The 23,158-nt window shown below is 43.4% G+C and overlaps 1 protein-coding gene across 1 annotated transcript in view; it reads right to left on the reverse strand.

Annotated features, from left to right (window-relative positions):
- LOC126358740 (ionotropic receptor 21a) overlaps window positions 1-23,158 on the reverse strand; it is a 227,825-nt gene that overhangs the window by 88,049 nt on the left and 116,618 nt on the right. Inside the window, exon 6 of the mRNA XM_050007578.1 lies at window positions 18,294-18,535. Coding sequence (XP_049863535.1) covers window positions 18,294-18,535 — 242 coding nt within the window. The remainder of the gene's footprint in view (window positions 1-18,293; window positions 18,536-23,158) is intronic.

Genomic DNA, 23,158 nt, shown 5'->3' on the forward strand with positions numbered 1-23,158 from the left:
ACAAACTGCTCCATTCAGTGAGAGCGCAGGGACACTGACAGGGGTCCGATAGCCATAGAGGCGGCGAATCTTGGCCCAGACCTGCGATGGAGTGACATGGAGGCCAATGGTGGACACATACCGCTCCCAGCACTCCTGCTTGCGTTGGCGGATAATGCAGCGGGCTCGCGCACGCAGCCGTTTGAAGGCGATAAGGTGGTCGATTGAGGGATGTCGCTTGTGAGGCTGGAGCGCCCGCCGGCGAGCTTTAATCGCTTCAGCGATCTCAGGCGACCACCAAGGCACAGTCCGCCGCCGAAGGGACCCAGAAGAACGGGCAATGGCAGATTCGGCGGCAGTAACGATGCCGGTGGTGACCGATTGAACCCCTGCATCAATGGCATCGTTAGAGAGAGGCTCAATAGCGGCAGTGGAGGAGAACAAGTCCCATGCAGCCTGATTCATAGCCCATCTGCTAGGGCGCCCAGAAGACTGACGCTGTGGCAGTGACAGAAAGATCGGAAAGTGGTCACTACCACACAGGTCGTCATGCACTCTCCATTGGACAGACGGTAAGAGGCTAGGGCTACAGATGGAAGGGTCAATGGCGGAGTATGTGCCATGCGGCACACTGAAGTGTGTCAAGGCACCATCATTTAAGATTGAGAGATCGAGCTGCGTCAATAAATGCTCAACGATGGCGCCTCGACCTGTTGCCACTGACCCACCCCACAGATGGTTATGGGCGTTAAAGTCGCCCAGTAACAGGAAAGGTGGAGGCAACTGAGCTATCAGAGCAGCCAGGACATGCTGCGAGACATCACCATCCAGTGGAAGGTAAAGACTGCAGACTGTAACAGCCTGTGCCGTCCACACCCGAACAGCGACAGCCTCTAAAGGTGTGTGGAGAGGTACAGACTCGCTGTGAAGAGAGTTCAGGACATAGATGCAGACGCCACCAGACACCCTTTCATAAGCTGCCCGGTTCTTATAATAACCCCGATAGCCACGGAGGGAGGGGGTTCGCATTGCCGGAAACCAAGTTTCCTGCAGAGGAAAGGGTGAAGGCTGATAAGTTGGCGGAGCTCAGCTAGATGGTGGAAGAAACCGCTGCAGTTCCACTGGAGGATGGTGTTGTCCATGGCTGAGAAAGGCTTGACGGGACTGGGAAGGGAGATTACGCCGCTGGGTCACCTGCTGCCTCCGATTTAGCACCTGTGATAGTGCTTTCCATGGTGTCTGATGGACTGGCGAGATCGAGGTCCTCAGCGGACGCCAGAATCACCACCGCATCCTCAGACGCAGAGCTGGAAGGTTGCGGTGGGATGGCTGCCACCGCGAGTTCCTTGGGCTGAGAGCTCTTCTTGGGTTTCTCACGCCGTTCCTTGGGTCGCACCGGCTGGGAGGGCTTCACCGATTCAGTCTCTGGGATGGAGGAGGATCGTGAAGCCCTACGACCAGCTGATTGCGGGCACTTACGCCATTGTCGGTCGTCAGGCTTCTCGCTGGCGGAAACCTGGGAAGGGAGGGACCCAAGGGACCCCTTGCGAGCGTGAGAAGCCGAAGAAGTTGGACACTTCTCCGGCTTAGAAGTGGGGACGGACGTCCCTGATGGGTGGGATGGTGTTGCTCCTGAGGTAGGTGCAGGAGCAACCCGGTGGGTAGAGCCCCCCACTGGCGAGGGGGCAGGATGGATCCGGCCACAATTGGAGAAACAGATGGGGCTAGCACGGGTGTTGTAGCAGCAGCGTAGGAAGATGTCATTCTCACAGGATGGAGTCGGTCGTATTTCCTCTTGGCCTCAGTAAAGGTTAGTCGGTCCAGGGTCTTGTATTCCATGATTTTACGCTCTTTCTAGAAAATTCAGCAGTCTAGCGAGCAAGGTGAATGGTGCTCCCCGCAGTTGACACAGATGGGAGGCGGGGCACATGGAGTATTGGGATATGATGGGCGTCCGCAATCTCGACATGTGAGGCTGGAAGTGCAGCGAGAAGACATATGGCCGAACTTCCAGCACTTAAAGCACCGCATTGGGGGAAGGATATAGGGCTTAACGTCACATCGGTAGATCATCACCTTGACTTTTTCCGGTAATGTATCCCCTTCAAAGGCCAAGATGAAGGCACCGGTAGCAATCTGATTTTCCTTCGGACCCCCGGACGAAATGTACACCTCGGCGCTCTAAATTGGCGCGCAGCTCTTCATCAGACTGCAAAAGAAGATCCCTATGGTAAATAACTCCCTGGACCATATTTAAACTCTTATGGGGTGTGATCGTAACGGCAACATCCCCCAACTTGTCACAAGCGAGTAACCGTCGTGACTGGGCAGAGGATGCCGTTTGTATCAGGACTGACCCAGAGCGCATTTTTGACAAGCCCTCCACCTCCCCAAACTTGTCCTCTAAATGCTCGACGAAGAACTGAGGCTTTGTGGAGAGAAAAGACTCCCCATCAACCCTCGTACAAACTAAGAAGCGGGGCGAATAACTGCTACTGCCATCCTGAGACTTACGTTCCTCCCACGGTGTGGCCAGGGAGGGGAACGTTTTCGGATCGTACTTCTGAGCGTTAAACTGAGCCCGAGAACGCTTAGAGACTGCTGGCGGCTGGCCACCAGCGAGAGACGATGTACCACGCTTCATTGCGGGTCATCCGCCCTGATGCCACCTACTCGGACCAAGGGCCCTCTCCACGGGCGCCACCCAGCCACGGCAAGAGCCACCTGGCAGGATGGCCGTTGCCGGGAGTCCCGATACCCCAGGAGGATAGGCATCTACTCCTTGGCATACGTGGGGAGTTAACGGCGCAGGCATCAGTAGAGCGATCCCTGTGTTGTCAGGCGGCTACAACCAACAGGGTACATGGCGGCCCCACCACAACGGATTGGCTACCGTGCTGGATGTTAGGTAACATGTGGTCCATGGTCGCCGTCGGTGCAGAAAGAGGCACTGCACAGTGCAAGGTGTTATCTGCACACAGAAAAAGAGTCATGCCCAAGAGATGGAGAGCGGACAGGACTGCAGTTCAACGGTGTATAAGCTGGCGAAAGGTCTGATCGCAAGATGGACACAATGCACCAAGTAAGGCGCCCTTCCCCAATCGGCTCGCTCTTCGGAAAATTTTGAGAGACGGAGGTCAGACCCAACAGGGGACCATCATACAAGGCCGAAAAGTTTGAGACTCCTTTTAGTCGCCTCTTACGACAGGCAGGAATACCGCCGGCCTATTCCAACCCCCGAACCCGCAGGGGGAGAAGTCGGCCCTGCCCTTTCAAAGGACCATCGCGGCATTCGCCTGAAGCGATTTAGTAAAATCACGGAGAAACCTAAATTAGGATGGCCGGACGCGGGTTTGAAGCATCGTCCTCCCGCATACGAGACCAATGTGCTAACCACTGCGCCACCTCGCTCGGCCTCAAAAGTTGTTTCTTAGTATGTACTTTGTAACAGTATTTGTATCGGTAAAGGCATAATGCAGCATTTTAACTACGGTGTTTTACGAGGGGTGTTCAAGTAACGCAGCACATTTTTTTCCTTGTTCAATTTCGGTTGAAAAAATCGGAATTTGCTGTGGGATATCGTGAGATATTCCTGCTTGAGCCACAGTAGTTTCATGAAGCTCCGATATGTGGCGGCTCTGTAGGTAGCCTTCAAAATGGCGTCTGTAGCGGAGATACATTACAAGCAGAGAGCTGTCCTTGAGGATCTCAGACATTATAAGGCTTGCAGAATGTCTACGGAGAACCGACAGTGAACAAAAGCACGGTGAGTCGTTGGGCGAGGCTTCTGTCATTATCGTAACAAGGTTGCACAAAACTGTCCAATCTTTCACATGCCGATCGACTGCACACATCTGTGACTTTCCCAACGTTGGAGCGTGCGCACACTCTCATTCCAGGTGATCGACGAATCACAGTCAAATTCGCCGCTGCACAGCTGGACATTTCTTGATAGTGTTGACACACTCGTTCGTCAGTTGAGGTACTCAAAGGTGTGGGTCCGCTGGGATCTTCACCGCCGAACAGAAGACTGTAAAGAACAACGAAGGGATATCTGCGTCGAATTGCCTACGAGTCACGGCGCTGATAGCAACGATATTTTGTCGAACGTCGTCACAGGCGATGAAACGTAGGTTCATCACTTCGAACAGGAAGCAAAACGACACTCCATCGAATGACGCCACGCAAAATCTCCTCCAGAGAAAAAGGTCAAAGTCGCATCCTCAGCCGGTAAAGTCATACCGAAGATCTTCTGGCACTCCGAAGGGTGATTACTCTGCTATTCACAATTAAGTGCCTGGCAGAGGGTTCAATGAACCACCTTCATGCTATCTCTCTACCGTTCCACTCTCGAACGGCACGCGGGAAAAACGAGCACTTAAATTTTTCCGTGCGGGCCCTGATTTCTCTTATTTTATCATGATGGTCGCTTCTCCCTATGTAGGTGGGTGCCAACAGAATGTTTTTGCAATCGGAGGAGAAAACTGGTGATTGAAATTTCATGAGAAGATCCCGTCGCAACGAAAAACGCCTTTGTTTTAATGATTGCCACTCCAATTCTCGTATCATGTCTGTGACACTATCTCCCCTTTATCGCGATAATACAAAACGAGCTGCCCTTCTTTTTACTTTTTCAATGTCATCCGTCAGTCCGACCTGATGCGGATCCCACACCACACAGCAATACTCCAGAATAGGGCGGACAACCGTAGCGTAAGCAGTCTCTTTGGTAGACCTGTTGCACCTTCAAAGTGTTCTGTCAATGAATCACAGTCTTTGGTTTGCTCTACCCCCAATATTATCTATGTGATCGTTCTAATTTAGGGTATTTGTAATTGTAATCCCTAAGTATTTAGTTGAATTTACAGCCCTCAGATTCGTGTGACTTATCGCGTAATCGAAATTTAGCTGATTTCTTTTAGTACTCATGTGAATAACTTCGCATTTTTCTTTATTGTGTTCGATGTCCTCGTTCATGGTGCAAAAATTAACTCTGAAGCGCACTGCGCTGTCCTCGTGAAACTGAAGAAACGACTTTAGCGCATTGGTCGTCCAAAAATGCAAAGGGAACTTCTCCTTCACCATGACAACGCAAAGCCTCGCAGCAGGGGCTGAAAAAACTTCATTGGACTGTTCTTCCTCGTCCGTCCTACAGCCCAGATCTCGCTCCTTCCGACTTGAATCTTTTTGGCCTAATGAAGTATGCACTGAGCGGGAAGCAGCACATGAATAATGGGAAGATTATTGATGCATCAAGACGTTGGCTCTGACGTCGACCAGTAGAGTGGTACCATGAGGGCACACAGGCCGTGCCAGTAAGGTGGCGTAAGATCGTCGCACTGAACGGAGATTATGTTGAACAGTAGAGTTTCGTGGGGAATGATATAGTGCACTGGAATCCGGAATAAAAGCAACCTGCTTTCAATAAAAATGTATTGCATTACTTATTGAACGCCTCGTGCACTATTAAAAATTATTTCATTTTTTTCATTATATTCTACACCTTACATGAATTCGATGACAGATGATGTTATGAATCACATTCCAGTGTACACATAACAAACTCTGTAGCAGCACGTGTGTAACGCACACCCATGTCCGACGACACACAGCAACCATTGTCCTCCACTTCACGAGGTAGCAATACCGCCGAGGAGATATTACGAAGGATGGGAATTTCTAGAGTCCTTTGTTATTTCTCGAACATGCACTCACATGGAAAGTGGGACCAACGTCGTGAAAACAAGTACTGACACTTAGAATCACATTGTGTCTTTCCTGATCTACTGTGCAATCAGCTACAGTCTATCTGCGAGTAGACTGTGTGCAGGGACGGCTGAGCGGATACGCGCTGACAGTTTGACGGCTCACTGAAACATCTGTCTTGATCAACGTCACTTACAGTCAACTTCCTGTTGTCAGTAGAGCCTCAGAAGTCATCACGTGTTGTCCTGTGTTGCCGCGTCATTTGCTCTGGCGACAAATTCTCGGTCGCCAGTCGTATTTTCGAACAAGTGTTGTTTTTCGCACATTATACCATAAAAACGAATTTTAAAAGGTGTGATCCGATTAATTTGTACATTAACAAATATAGTTAATTAAACAGCTGCGTCAACAGTCGGTATTTATCACTGTTATTGACTTCTGCACAAGCAAAACAGGCTACCGCTTTCCCGTTTGTGCGCTAACGTGTAATGGCGAATGTACGTTCAATACCATGCACGAAAAACACATCGTTTAAGGGGAAACAATTACAGCATCCTCAACTGCACTATTTCAAAAGGCAGTTTATCCAGTAATCTACATTGCTGTATAAACTTTACACGCAGAATTGATGAACTGATTAAAGAAAATTATTCTGCAGGTAAATTCTTACACAGTCATTCGGTCATTGTATTCCGTAGATCCCATCAAGAACAAGAACCTTCAAGGATTTGCAACGAGTCAAGGTATACATTACCACAAGAAAATTCATTTATGCTGATGACATTTGTTTGGTGGCCGGAGCTCCTACTTTCCTGATCCTGAAACGACTTTATCCACTGACTTGGAAGTCCTAGGCGTATGCTTCAAAAGATGGTTCCTACAGTCCTCCACGTATATCCTCTGAAAACAATTATATCTGCATTTCATCTACGCAACAGACAGCCAAGTTACAAACCAAAATATCAGAGTCGCGCGATTTCATCTCAAATCATATAGGTCAACTCGTGCTCATGAATTTCTTTGGAAAAAATTTATACCATAAGTGTTAAGAAACAAAGTATTTTCGTTTTATCTTAATTTTTGTAAATGGTACGGCCCTTTGAAGACTGTGTATTTTGTAAATAACTCTTAAAATAGTAGAGAACAAAAAAAAGCAAAATACTGGAGACCTGGCAGATGTTTTGCGTTAAAGCTCCCTCTTAGTGTGTTGAAATTTAGTTGACATCCGCACACTTATGGGATTCCTTTAACTTACAAATTTAGGAAGAAAATACGAAATTTAATTTCTCCACTTAAATTTTTTTTTTAAGTTTGTAAAGTCACGGAACGCTATCTTTTCTGTCACATTACCAGATACTAATGATGTAATTATAAACAGTATCTTCTCTGCTCCAGGTATCTGTATTATGTGAATATTTATTACTAAAAATGTAAAAAATTGCAGTTTTACGAATCTTTACGAATTATTTACTCGAAAACCGCCCCATCCCAAAACTTTTGAGAATTACACAAAATATTCTTTGGCTAATTTGTTAGCAGTCAGTGCAAATACAGTGGACAACATTTTTCTGCGTAAAGTGTTAAAAATTTTTCAACATTCTGCATATTTAGCATAACTGAATTTCTAGTGTAGAGTATGCATGTTGTCAACACTATTTCCAGCGCTCTTCTGTTTATAACAAACGAGTGAGAAATTGCAGATGAACCATTCTGCATCGAGTTTTGTGTCTGGTTTGAACTTTTTGTTAGATACAATATCTGTGAGGGAATACAAAGTGAAAGAGCGAAATGTGTGGGCTATGAAAAAAGACACAAAAAGGTAGTCTTTAAGAAAAGAGAAAACACTTCACAGTTGTTGGAAATCTGTCAGAGGTATTGCAGAAATATTTTGGTCCTCAAATAACGGTATTAGCATCACACCCATTGTGCAGGAATTGCTCACTCACTACAAGAAGAAATTTAGTGACAACCCACCTGATCGATCACCATTACCTAAATATAAAACTGAAGAAGGCAGTGCAGATGTTTATATTCCTGGGTGTGAAGTTATTGATGTGTTGAATGTCAGCATTTCTGCTATGGCCCCTACTATATCTCCCTCAAAACGTCTAGGAAAGGTAAGAAGCACAAGAAGAAAACAACATTTAAAAAGTGGAAGAAATTGAAACAAGTCTTACAGGAGCAACATCTTCAAAAGTTTGTGAAGTGTATATAGGAGATGCACTTGGAGTAGAACCTGAAGATAGTGATACGTGCTCGAAATGTGATGTGTGCCTTCAATACCCAAATACTGCTTTCTCAGCAGCCACCCACACTGCGACAATACTGTTACGGTCTCTGATACCAGGTAGCCACTCTAAGCAGCGGATGCAGAAATACATACCCACCTCCTCACATTGCTTGATTTCAAAAGCTCGTAAAGTAAAGACTGAGAAGGGTATTTGAGCATGCCCAGGTTCTTAGCGTGGGCATCCGTTTCAAGATGATACGCTTACTATTGCTCTGGAATATTACCTAAGTGGTGACAAAGATTGCAGCAAGCAAAGTCCTTACCGTGCAAATGTTATCTCTGTTAGTGGAAATGGTGAAAAAGTTAAGAAGCTAAAAATATGTACGACAAGGTCAATAAGACAAGCATATCTCCTAATAAAAAGGAGAAACCGAATTTAAAAATTCCGTTCATTCAGTGTATTGCAAAAGCACAGCACGAACGATTCAAATGAAGGGGACCGTCCTGGCTCACACCAAACATCTTTGTTTGCTTCTCTCTCAGTGTCAGTCATTCATGGAAAATCCAGTGGGAGTAACAGTCTACAAACATTTAGTCGAGAACTATACAACGGATAAATAAGTTCACAGCTGGCAACGGGCTGGTTCTGCAAATGACAATAGTGTCTCCATATATTCAGTCCACCATGTCGTTCCTGAGTGCCCTCTACAAGCGTAAAAAGGAACAATAATGGACATTCACCACGCACCGGATGAAGCCATCCAATGGATCACGTAACTAAACCTGAAACGTAAAATAATCTGTATACTCTATTAACAACAAAACATAAGATACTGCTTAATGTTATTAATCATCTACATTTTTTCGAGTAAATCAGTAGGACAGCTGCTGAGAGGACTATGAAGAAACCTGCAGCTTTCTCAGTTTTATTATATAGCTGCTGATTATCTGCTGTTAGCAGCTAGATATATGTTTGACAAAAACAGTAGGTTTCGAAGAAAATAATTTTTACGTATCTAAATACTCAGCTCCATTTACAGTACATTAATTCTTGTCATACAGATTCGTAACAGACGCCATGAAGATAACAGAAACTTGTGTTGTCCTCATCATTTCATCATCATCATCTTCATCATTTGTGACAGCGTCTAGATTGGATTGTAAAAAAAAAATGGACTGTGTAAAAATTGGGACTTTGTACGGGCGCTGATGACCGCGCAATTGAGCGCCCCACAAACCAAACGTCATCATCATAATCGTAACACGAGCTTTCTTTACACGAAAATTAATAGAATTTTTTAAATTTCAACCATAGACCTTAAATGTGTTACGCTTACTACTACATAATTTTAACCGAGGACTTACTAAAAATTCTACGAATTCAAAAAAGAATTGGATTCATCAGCAAGTGATTAGTTGGCGCAGAGACTTCTGCTGAAACGAAGAAAGCGATGTACTGTATAGCTACTGCCGCTGACCGTATTAATAATGCGCACGAGAAGGACAATATAAGCATAAAACATCAGCTAATGTAAATGAATCTGATGCACAGAAATGAACTAAGGGCTACTGCGTAGTGTCAGATAAAACATAATTGATTTATCAATCTTTAAGTATGCCCACTTAGGAACAGAAAATATGTTTCATTTCCACGGGGAATAGCTACCAAGTAATGGGAGTTCACCAGTCTATAAGTTAGCTTCCCGCAAAACATACTTGCACTGTTGGTAATTCAATACGTATACAGAAAAAAAAGGTGGCACAGATGAAAAACTGAAGAGTTCATGGTTAATTTTTTTTATTTGAATTTATTTGATTCAGAAATCAAAGGAGTTATTAAATTATGTTGACGTTGTTTGAACAGACAACTCGCTCGGAGACGGAGGAGCCGTTGTCATAACATTTACGAGGCAATAAGGAGGGGCGAAACTACCTGGCAGCCACTACTCTTTATCTCGGCCACTAAAAGAATACAGCAGGTTCGCAAGGAGGCCATCACTGTTCTCACAGTCTAACCACGAGAATTCCTTGAAGAAGATAACCTACTCTCCGCCTACTGCAACTAACTCCGAGCAGCACTGAATGCCGCAAGCTAACAAACGTTTTTGACGCTGCTCAGTTCTGGCATTGGTTCGTTTTAAGTCTGTATGCTTCTGCTATCACGCTCTTCGTAATGGATTGTTACAGTAGAAGAATTTGTAATTTTCCCGTCTTGTTACAGCGTAGCATGAAGAACAGCTGTAACAATGATCGAAACAACACGAAAGTTGCACATTTACTGTCTGACTGAGATACTTAATAACGTCGAAAGAACAGAGATACTTAATTAATTTTTTGTTTGTTTACAGGTGCATTTCTGTAGTCGTGGTGCACATTCACATACCCAAGCTAAAGCAAATCAGAACGCCGTCTTCCTTCTTTTTTTACTTTTATTTGCATCATCAGTCTTCTGAATGGTTTGATGCGACCCGCCACGTGTTCCTCTCCTATGCCAACATTTTTCCCTTACCCGAGAGCAGCAATTGGAGCCTACGGCCTCAATTATTTGCTGGATATTTTCCAGTCTCTGTTTTCTTCTGCAGTTTTCATCCTCTACAGCTCCCTCTAGCACCATGGAAATTATTCCACTATTTCTTAGCACATGTCCTACCGTGCTGTCCCCTCCTTCCTGTCAGTGTATTACATATCTTCCTTTCCTCGCCTCTTCTGCGGAGAACCTCCTCATTCTTTACCTTATCAGTCCACCCAACTTTCAATATTCTTCTGTACCATCACATTTCAAATGCTTCGTTCCGGTTTTCCCACAACCCATGTTCCACTATTATACAATGCTGTGCTCCAAAGGTACATTCTAAGGAATCTCTTCCTCAAATTTAGGCTTATGTTTGACACTAGTAGACTTCTCTTGGCCAGGAATGCCCTCTTTGCCAGTGTTAGTATACTTTTTATGTCCTCCTTGCTCTGTCCGTCATGGATTTTTTGAAGCTTATCATTGATATTCTTTCAATTTGAATTTTAACTCCGCTCTTGAATATGTGTTTTAAAATTACTGCGTGTCATAAGCAACCATAACAAATATAATATACAAATGCAAGAAAACTTCCACATTCAGAAACCCATCACTGAAAACAAACATGTGACAAATGAGAAAAAAACATATCAGTACAGGCTCCGTTGTTGTTGTTGTTGTTGTTGTTGTTGTTGTTGTTGTGGTCGTCAGTCCTGAGACTGGTTTGATGCAGTTCTCCATGCTACCCCATCCTGTGCAAGTTTCTTCATCTCCCAGTACCTACTGCAACCTACATACTTCTGAATCTGCATAGTGTATTCATCTCTTGGTCTCCCTCTACGATTTTTACCCTCCACACTGCCCTCCAATGCTAAATTTGTGATCTCTTGATGCCTCAAAACATGTCCTGCCAACCGGTCCCCTCTTCTCGTCAAGTTGTGCCACAAACTCCTCTTCTCCCCAATTCTATTCAATACCTCCTCATTAGTTATGTGATCTACCCATCTAATCTTCAGCATTCTTCTGTAGCACCACATTTCCAAATCTTCTATTCTCTTCTTGTCCAAATTATTTATCGTCCATCTTTCACTTCCATACATGGCTACACTCCATACAAATACTTTCAGAAACGACTTCCTGACACTTAAATCTATGCTCGATGTTAACAAATTTCTCTTCTTCAGAAACGCTTTCCTTGACATTGCTAGAAACGTAGGTTTGCCTTTCCTTAATCTTTCTTCTAAGATAAGTAGTAAGATCAGTATTGCCTCACGTGTTCCAATATTTCTACGGAATCCAAACTGATCTTCCCCGAGGTCGGCTTCTACCAGTTTTTCCATTCGCCTGTAAAGAATTCGCATTAGTATTTTGCAGCTGTGACTTATTAAACTGATAGTTCGGTAATTTTCACATCTTTCAACACCTGCTTTCTTTGGGATTGGAATTATTATATTCTTCTTGAACTCTGAGGGTACTTCGCCTGTCTCATACATCTTGCTCACCAGATGGTAGAGTTTTGTCAGGACTGGCTCTCCCAAGGCCGTCAGTAGTTCTAATGAAATGTTGTCTACTCCTGGGGCCTTGTTTCGGCTCAGGTCTTTCAGTGCTCTGTCAAACTCTTCACGCAGTATCGTATCTCCCATTTCATCTTCATCTACATTCTCTTCCATTTCTATAATATTGTCCTCAAGTACATCGCCCTTGTATAGACCCTCTATATACAGGTGTAGGATTCGTTATGAATAGGAATGTAGGGCAGAGGGTTGTTTCTGTGAACAGTTCAGTGACCGGGTTGTTCTAATCAGAATCGACAGCAGACCAACACCGACAACGATAGTTCAGGTATACATGCCGACGTCGCAAGTTGAGGTTGAACAGATAGAGAAAGTGTATGAGGATATTGAAAGGGAATGCAGTATGTAAAGGGGGACGTAAATCTAATAGTCATGGGCGACTGGAATGCACTTGTAGGGGAAGCAGTAGAAGAAAAGGTTACAGGAGAATATGGGCTTGGGACAAGGAATGAAAGAATAGAAAGACTAATTGAGTTCTGTAACAAATTTCAGCTAGTAATAGCGAATACCCTGTTCAAGAATCACAAGAGGAGGAGATATACTTGGAAAAGGCCGGGAAATACGGGAAGATTTCAATTAGATTACATCATGGTCAGACAGAGATTCCGAAATCAGATACTGGATTGTAAGGCGTACCCAGGAGCAGATATAGACTCAGATCACAATATAGTAGTGATGAAGAGTAGGCTGAAGTTCAAGACATTAGTCAGGAAGAATCAATACGCAAAGAAGTGGGATACGGAAGTTCTAAGGAATGACGAGATACGTTTGAAGTTCTCTAACTCTATAGATACAGCAATAAGGAATATCACAGTAGGCAGTACAGTTGAAGAGGAATGGACGTCTCTAAAAAGGGCCATCACAGAAGTTGGGAAGGAAAACATAGGTACAAAGATGGTAGCTGCGAAGAAACCATGGGTAACAGAAGAAATACTTCAGTTGATTGATGAAAGGAGGAAGTACAAACATGTTCCGGGAAAAACAGGAATACAGAAATACAAGTCGCTGAGGAATGAAATAAATAGGAAGTGCAGGGAAGCTAAGACGAAATGGCTGCAGGAAAAATGTGAAGACATCGAAAAAGATATGATTGTCGGAAGGACAGACTCAGCATACAAGAAAGTCAAAACAACCTTTGGTGACATTAAAAGCAACGGTGGTAACATTAAGAGTGCAACGGGAATTCCACTGTTAAATGCAGAGGAGAGAGCAGATAGGTGGAAAGAATACATTGAAAGCCTCTATGAAGGTGAAGATTTGTCTGATGTGATAGAAGAAGAAACAGGAGTCGATTTAGAAGAGATAGGGGATCCAGTATTAGAATCGGAATTTAAAAGAGCTTTGGAGGACTTCCGGTCAAATAAGGTAGAAGGGATAGATAACATTCCATCAGAATTTTTAATATCATTAGGGGAAGTGGCAACAAAACGACTATTCACGTTGGTGTGTAGAATATATGAGTCTGGCGACATACCATCTGACTTTCGGAAAAGCATCATCCACACAATTCCGAAGACGGCAAGAGCTGACAAGCGCGAGAATTATCGCACAATCAGCTTAACAGCTCACGCATCGAAGCTGCTTACGAGAATAATATACAGAAGAATGGAAAAGAAAATTGAGAATGCGCTAGGTGACGATCAGTTTGGCTTTAGGAAAAGTAAAGGCACGAGAGAGGCAATTCTGACGCTACGGCTAATAATGGAAGCAAGGCTAAAGAAAAATCAAGACACGTTTATAGGATTTGTCAACCTGGAAAAAGCGTTCGACAATATAAAATGGTGCAAGCTGTTAGAGATTCTGAAAAAAGTAGGGGTAAGCTATAGGGAGAGACGGGTCATATACAATATGTACAACAACCAAGAGGGAATAATAAGAGTGGACGATCAAGAACGAAGTGCCCGTATTAAGAAGGGTGTAAGACAAGGCTGTAGACTTTCGCCCCTACTCTTCAATCTGTAAATCGAGGAAGCAATGATGGAAATAAAAGAAAGGTTCAGGAGTGGAATTAAAATACAAGGTGATAGGATATCAATGATACGATTCACTGATGACATTGCTATCCTGAGTGAAAGTGAAGAAGAATTAAATGATCTGCTGAACGGAATAAACAGTCTAATGAGTACACAGTATGGTTTGAGAATAAATCGGAGAAAGACGAAGGTAATGAGAAGTAGTAGAAATGAGAACAGCGAGAAACTTAACATCAGGATTGATGGTCATGAAGTCAATGAAGTTAAGGAATTCTGCTACCTAGGCAGTAAAATAACCAATGACGGACGGTGCAAGGAAGACATCAAAAGTATACTCGCTATGGCAAAAAAGGTATTTCTGGCCAAGAGAAGTCTACTAATATCAAATACCGGCCTTAATTTGAGGAAGAAATTTCTGAGGATGTACGTCTGGAGTACAGCATTGTATGGTAGTGAAACATGGACTGTGGGAAAACCGGAACAGAAGAGAATCGAAGCATTTGAGATTTGGTGCTATAGACGAATGTTGAAAATTAGATGGACTGATAAGGTAAGGAATGAGGAGGTTCTACGCAGAATCGGAGAGGAAAGGAATATGTGGAAAACACTGATAAGGAGAAGGGACAGGATGATAGGACATCTGCTAATACATGAGGGAATGACTTCCATGGTACTAGAGGGAAATGTAGAGGGCAAAAACTGTAGAGGAAAACAGAGATTGTGGTCAGAGTCCACATCTGCCCCTCGAAATGTCTTATAATTTAAAACCTGGTTCCTAAATCTCTGTCTTACCATTATATAATCTATCTGATACCTTTTAGTATCTCCGGCATTCTTCCATGTATACAACCGTCTTTTATGATTCTTGAACCAAGTGTTAGCTATGATTAAATTATGCTCCGTGCAAAATCTAACAGACGGCTTCCTCTTTCATTTCTTACCCCCCATCAATATTCACCTACTATGTTTCATTCTCTCCCTTTTCCTACACTCGAATTCCAGTCACCTATGACTATTAAATTTTCGTCTCCCTTCACTATCTGAATAATTTCTTTTATCTCATCATACATTTCATCAATTTCTTCATCATCTGCAGAGCTAGTTGGCATATAAACTTGTACTAATGTAGTAGGCCTGGACTTCGTGTCTATCTTGGCCACAATAATGCGTTCACTATGCTGTTTGTAGTAGCTTACCCGCATTCCTATTTTTTATTCAAGAGCCAGTTTTCTTTTTCCTGATAACGACGTCCTCTTGAGTAGTCCCCGCCCGGAGATCCGAATGGGGGACTGTTTTACCTCCGGAATATTTTACCCAAGAGGACGCCATCATCATTTAATCATACAGTGAAGCTGCATGCCCTCGGGAAAAATTACGGCTGTAGTTTCCCCTTGCTTTCAGCCGTTCGCAGTATCGACACAGCAAGGCCGTTTTGGTTATTGTTACAAGGACAGATCAGTCAATCATCCAGACTGTTGCCCCTGCAACTACTGAAAAGGCTGCTGCCCCTCTTCAGGAACCACACGTTTGTCTGGTCTCTCAACAGATACCCCTCCGTTGTGGTTGCACCTACGATACGGCCATCTGTATCGTTGAGGCACGAAAGCGTCCCCACCAGCGGCAAGGTCCATGGTCCATGGTTCATGGGGAAGGCAGGCTCCGTATTACGCTTAATAAAAGAAATGATAAGATAAAAATCGTATCTTCATACAAGCAGTAAAAAAAAAAGATCCCCCACTCCCTTCGCCTTGTGGACACACACACACACACACACACACACATAACTGGGTGTTGTGTGATGTCGTTAGGTCAGTTAGGTTTAAATATTTCTAAGTTCTAGGGGACTGACGACCGTAGCTGTTAAGTCCCGTAGTGCTCAGAGCCACCACAAACACACACACGCACACACACACACACACACACACACACACACACACACACACACACACACACACATGCATACACAAACAGATCACAGATACTTCAAAAATTACACTCGAAAGTTGGCAATAACATTCGATCTTTGGCAGTAACATCCGACAGTCGGCAACACAAACCAAAACATTGCACCAAACCAAGTGTCTGGTTCCTATTGCTGTGAAATGTGAAAAAAAAACCAAGTGGTAATTATAAGAAGAGGAACGGCACCATAAATGGAAAAGAAACGTAATATGTAGAAAATCGTCCACGCAACCTGTAAGTGGAATTAAAAATATTACTGCATCATAGCAAAAACGAACCACCAGAACTGTTTATAACCTATAGGTACATTGCCCCAAAATGTTAACTAAACAGTAAAAATACGTACATGTTCCAGGCCACTGACGACGCCTTGCATAGTATATAGATGAAACATGTATGGCACGAAAATTGTGTTTCATTCACCTGTAGTCAGTCTGTCCAAAAAGTAAAAATTATCAGTATATCTTAATACTAGTTCTATGTTTAGAAATTAAGAACACGTTCCCTTTTCACTAACAGTGAAGAAATATTGGTTAATTACTCTAAAGTAACATGTTCATTCTAAGTTTAAAAACTTCATTTTACTCTACGTAGAATTCTTGATGGCTAAATACTGTACTCATGCTGAAGGCAAACAAAGTCTTTTTGCTCCACGATAAAGTCCTAGCTCATTCTAGACACACAGTCACACAAGCTACTTCTGTTGAATACTGTATCATCCTCAGTATTCTCCTGACATGGCACCCAATCACTTCTTCCTCTTTCTTCATTTCCAGAACGAAGCCTAGGTGATTCTCGAGTCGCTAAGTTTCCTGAACAGCCAACATGCTGAGATCTACAATAGAGGTCTACGAACACGTACCAATCTCATCTATAGTTGGGACATGTTTCGAATTGAAGACTGAATATATAGAACAGGAGTCAAACCTTCTCGCTGCCCGCGTCCGGGTTCCCAGGTTCGATTCCCGGCGGGGTCAGGGGTTTTCTCTGCCTCTTGATGAGTGGGTGTTGTGTGCTGTCCTTAGGTTAGTTAGGTTTAAGTAGTTCTAGGTTCTAGGGGACTGATGACCACAGATGTTAAGTCCCATAGTGCTCAGAGCCATTTTTCAAGCCTTCGGACATTTGAAGGTCGCTGTTTGATATTTTTCGAGTAACAGGTAACAATCCTCCCCATCGTCATGATAATAGCGACGTCTTCAAAGAAAGTACTGTTAGACGCCTTTCTGATTGATGACTGCTGCTCCGCTGCCCACTATTCACAGAGATTGGTACAGTTATGTCCAGATCACATACGTCACCCTCCAGATGTGTGCGACATATCTGAGATCAGGTGGCTTAGGGTACTCAAAAGAGTCCTCATGTCTCTGGAGTGGTTTTCCTAACTCATGAAGACAGACAAGGCTCTTCAGGCACTTTGTTTTTCAATTTAATCCTGTGATAATATTGGAGCAGCGTCCAAGACAATAAATAAAAATATGTGTGTGTATGTGTTTCTCTCTCTCTCTCTCTCTCTCTCTCTCAGTGTGTATGTGTGTGTGTGTGTGTGTGTGTGTGTGTCTGTGTGTGTGTGTGTGTGTGTGTGTGTGTGTGTGTGTGTGTGTGTGTGTTTCTCTGTGTGTATCATCAGTTGAGACGACGTGTTTTCACGATTCGTCTAATATCCCACCACTCCAGCGATATGGTGACGACTCAGAGAGTTGCAGCTATAACATAGGATGAGTCATATATACTTTGTGGTATTAAAAGACGGCTGCATGACAACTACTACACAGAGAGCAGAAAAATATCTGTCGATAGATCACCTCTTCAAGTTTCGATCGTTATATGCGCAGTGGTGTAGTTGCAGAGCGCACTCTTAGCTGGCGGGAGTATCAGAACAGGAAGACATATCAACCATCCCGAATTAGTTCATGTGTGATATGTGTCTGTTTTATGCATGTCTTATAATTTTCAGGCAGTTGTCTTCCGAATCCCGAGGACATTTGATGGTAAACTTGTATTTTTGTGTCACGTGATCCACTTTCAACTGCTGTGATTTGAGCAATCACGACAAACACGTCACATTTGGATGGCTGTTAGCTCTCAACAGGAAATGGACCGGCACTTCATATATCATTATTGGAGCCTCCACACGCTGATGTTTCAATATTTTCTAGATCTTGACTATGACTTGGATCTCTGTTCATCTCACTCTTTTCCCAGTTTCTGTCTCCTTTTTATGTCCCTACTCTTTTAGAATTACAGTTTGGTTTCTGAATAAGTTGTAGCTTATCTTCTCCTTCCTCTGTTTTACACATAATTACTACAGAACTGACTGTACTCCTTATATAGATTGGAGGGGCCTTTGGAGAACGACTCACCAATGAGCATCCTGGTGGCGGTTTTGGTTGAGTTGCTCCAGCAGCGGCGGCCGGTGAAGGTGAAGGCGTTGGTGAAGGTGCCGAACACGTACCAGAACATGTTCTCCAGCTCCCAGGGGTCCTCCAGCAGGTGCCGCAGCGAGTGTGTGTTGGAGAAGGCCAGTGGGAAGATGGCCAGCAGGTAGATCACTGTGAGCGCCAGCCACACGCTCCAGTCGAAGGGGCCCAGGATGGCGCGATACCTGCCAACCAAAAACTCAGCAATCCTTCCAGGCCTGTTCCAGTCCATATCCTGAGCCACATTAGGGCTCTCTCTTTCCCTCGCCTGGTCTTGTACTCTTTACACCTCATAACAATGGCCTGGAGTTAATAATAGTTACATCTATCCCAACTCCAATGTTTCCATACTATCCATCCTCTTACTAATTCTGTAATCGGCCGCAGGAAACCAAGAGCATTTGGTCCTAAAATTTTGAGAGACTTGTTTGGTGACTGTCGGGTTTCGACATTGATTTGTATAATCTTCGATTTGCAGAATTTCAAAATTTCGTGGTCGGTGGAATGGTTACTGTAACTCCCAGTGGTGCATAGTCGAGCTGCTGGCATCTCAGCAGTGTCAGCCATTTCAAGTAACTCCTCTCGCCATCTGGACTGGCCCGGCTCGGCTGCAATATTTTCGCGGCTGCTGGAAAACGACAATCCTGCACAGTTCTTTAATTTATAAATCGGGTGCCCCATTTTGTTTTGGGCCCACTAGGGAGGTGCTAGCACGACTGCAGACGTATAGCTGCAAACTTTTACGGCGTAGAGTCAGCTACGGCATGCCAGTCGGGAACGACAGGGAAGCCGAGGCTATGAGAAGAGATCAGCCAGTCGCACGCTGATCGATCTCCATGCAGGACGACAATGCGGGAGCAGCGCCCCTACGTGAAGACGACATAACCCTCGCACCCCGACTCGTGAGAGACTACTCCGATAGCAGCGTTAACGATAGCCACTTCGTTAGGAATCTCTGTGTAGCATAGACTTGTGGTTGTCTATTCTGAAGAAGTCTGATTATTTTGTATGTTGCCCTTTGCTGCGACACATCTATCAAAGTTAAGTATTGTAATTGTCCATATGTAATAAAACTCATTGATATCGGTTGTTTGATTGTTTGTCTATCGAACCGAGTATGCGGGACCCAAGACATAACAGTGACAAACAATCAAAGAAGATAATTTTGTCATTTTATTCTTTCGTCTAACTGTTAAAACTGTATGACTTCCCCTCCTATAACAACGTATTCCCAACATAATGCCTATCTGTACAATTTTTCCCCAATTCTAGGCAATATGAGAGTTATTAGAAGTTTAATTCTTCCCTACTTGTACGGATATCTGTCCACTGTATGAGGCGACGCACGTTTTCAGATGTTAAATATTTCTCTGGCTGTGCAAGGGCATAAATTAGGAACATTTTTTAAATTTTATTATTCTGTATGAGAGATAATTTCTCGGTGAGACGGAAATGTTATTTTCATTTTTCAACAAACACAAATAATTGTCTAATTTGCAGTTTTTTGTGGTAGGTGGAGAGAATGGTATTGGGTTAGTCTAAATGATATTAGGTTGATGCATTTTTATCAAGTGGTGTCAGAGCGTGAAGAACTACTGTGTGAGTATTATCACTGGAGATCGATCGCTATGACTATTTGCATATTCAAAAGAATAATTATTTACGTAATAGGTCGACTTGAATTCCCACAAATAGGGTGATGTTAGAATTTCAAAACCAAATGATGGCTGTTAATGGTGTTTTGTAACAATTTTTCCTTACTTGAGAACCGGTTTTCGACTTCTTAAGCCTTGCACAGTTGACAGTGGACTGTTGGAGCTACAGATAAGAAAAATATAGCATATAAATATTACATAATAAATGAGCAAAGATTCAGGTTATACAGGCTTTATGCAGGAAGAAACCGTTACATTTTAAGAATGTGAAGTGGCATATTCTTATAAATGTTTGGCCTGTCGTATCTCTAATAATTTGTTTTCAGTGTCAACAAGAACGATATATTCTGTTGGCTACGAGTGTCACACGAGACAGTCCGTGAGCAATCTGTATTAGAATTGATTTAACTTAAATATTACGAGGGCTATTCAGAAAGTAGGGAACATTTTGGCATTAAAAAAAAACTAAGTACAAGAAATACATTTTATTATATACATCTGAAAGAGCGACTGACATACCACTTTTCCACATAGTCACCAAACTCATTGTGGCACTTATCGTAGCGGTGGATAAGCTTTGAAAGACCTTCGTCGTAAAATTCTGCCGCCTGAGACTTCAGCCAGTGAGTCACGCCTGCCTGGAGTTCCACGTCGTCATTAAAGCGCTGCGTTGCAAGCCATTTCTTCATCTTGGGAAACAATAGAAGTCGCTTGGTGCAAGATCGGGGCTGTAGTGCGGATGACGGAAAATTTTCAATTTGATTGAATTAAGGAGTTCTTTAGTTCGGTTTGCCCTGTGAGGTCGGGCATTGTGGTGCAAAAACAAAATTTTGGGCGTCAGCTTTCCTCTGCGTTTGTTTTGAATTGCTCTTCTAAGGCTGTGCAAAGTTTGACAGTACCGAGCAGAATTTATGGTTGCTCCACGTTCGAGAAAATCAATCAGCACACTTTGCCTATTTCGAAACACTGTCGCCATCAACTTCCTTGCTGTCAAGGTTTGCAAACATTTTCTTGGTTTTTGGAGGGATCTTGTGTGGCCCCACACCAGTTACGATTCGATCCAGTAAAGAATCACCATGTTTGTGGTAGGCCTCCAGAAATGTCAACGTTGTCCCCATTCGCTGTTCTTTATGGGGCTCTCTAAGCATTTTGGGCAACCATCGTGCACAAAATTTGTGGTAGCCTAGCTTTTGAGTGACAATTTCAATCAAAAAAGTCCGTAAAACTTGTGGAAAAGAAAGCGAAAGCTCCGTTATTGTGAGGCGACGGTTTTCACGAATCGTTTCATCAACTTTAGCGTGAATACCGTCGGTCACAATGCTCGGGCGTCCACTCCTCTCTTCATCATGAACGTTGGCTCGGCCATTTTTAAACCGAATGCACCATTTCCGGACGGAGAATTTACTCATTACGTTGTTTCTGTACACTTCGCACAGTTTCGATAGGTTTTAGGTTTGCTGCCAACAAAAATTGTATCACAGACCGCACCTTACAATTGGCGGGATTTTCGATAGCAACGCACATTTCAAATTGGATTATCGAATAAACCAGACGCGCAGAGACGTTCCCGCTGTCACGGATGGATGCTGACTGAGCTGCCGTGCATGCACATACCAAAATATACGCGATGGGTGGGCACCTAGCGGCGTCAGATGCAAACGTTCCCTACTTTCGGTACAGCCCTCGTACAAAAAACTGATTTGACAGTATTTTGGAAAACACCCGAAAGGTCATCTGACGACTCTTACGGCAGACACCCAGTATATAATTAGAAGCACGCTCATTTCACTGACTTACGTAGTAATACTTCCTGAACTGTGAAAGCAGGAAAACAACAGACTCGCTAAATGCTGTCCATCTTGTAAATGCAAGAATAACCATGTTCTTGCTGTGAAATGTTTTTATTCTTTAGCGACGAACATTTATTACAAACAAAAACAGGAAGTTAGACCACAGCAAGAACATGGAACTGAATTACTTGAGGGCAGCACTCTATCTACTGCAACATTTTGACACACTTGACTGTAAGTTTCAAGTCGCCATTGGTTTCTATACATCTAAAATTTAGAGAGATTATCTCACGGTGCTGTGGGGTTGCTATCTCTGGACAAAAGGTACGGAAAGGTTGCGTTACCCACAACCTCGATAATGTTACTGAGGACTGCAGAGAAGCGAGTGACAAGGCGAAGCTTTGAGTCCATCCATAAGACAAGGTTGGAAGTTACATTTCTTAATGTACTGCCCACGACGGGTAGGGGTCTAGGTCTCACTGTTGGTGTGCCACATATTTTTAACTTGTTACAGATGTTAAACTGAAGATTGTGTGTCTACAAATATGTGATACGTCTTTGCAGATGTTGAGAGGGTTATGCATATTGTTGACATTCTGGGTAGATACTATGTCAATAAAGAAGAATGTCACAAAAAAACAAAGGTTACTTCATTTATAGATATTCACATGGCATTAAGAAGACACTCAAACATATGACTAGTCAGGGTTGAAGGTTTATAATTATTTTTTCACAAAGAACAGTGTATTTCAAAATACAGTTCAATCTCACTGGAAGTTTACTGGGTATACTGCCGCGCCATCATATGAAATACTGAAATACTACGACTGACGCTGTGGCACTGTTACAGCTGCCGAATTATTGATTACCTTGGTATTTCAGCATTGCAAGTGTTTGATCAGATGATAAAGCATTACATCCAGATTAATGTTAGTGGTATTGAGACTGGCTACGGAAGCATACGTATTTATACAGGTATATTTCATCGAGCAAAAGGAATTGGAAAGTAATGAGAAAATGAAAGAGGGAAGAGAAGAACGCAACCTGGGCAAAGCCAGAATGGCGAATCACAAAAAGACAGTGCAACGTATGGAGTTTAGGAGGTAAGTAAGATAAAGGAGAATGAAAATAAGGAAATGAAGCGATAGAAGAGAACGGAGAGGAATGTCACTGGGAAGTCACAGCGTGTGGAGATTGGGGAGATAAACTGGACAAAGGAGGAAGAAGCGAAGGGAATGAAGAACTGCAGGGGAAGAAGGAAGAGGTTGTCATCAGGGCAGGGTCCCATTAATGAGAGTCTGGAATACGCTGTAATCTGTGGGGAGAAGGGTGGTAAACTAGACAGAGGACGAAGATATGAACA

Source organism: Schistocerca gregaria, chromosome 1 (assembly GCF_023897955.1).
Source record: "Schistocerca gregaria isolate iqSchGreg1 chromosome 1, iqSchGreg1.2, whole genome shotgun sequence".
NCBI lineage: Eukaryota > Metazoa > Arthropoda > Insecta > Orthoptera > Acrididae > Schistocerca > Schistocerca gregaria.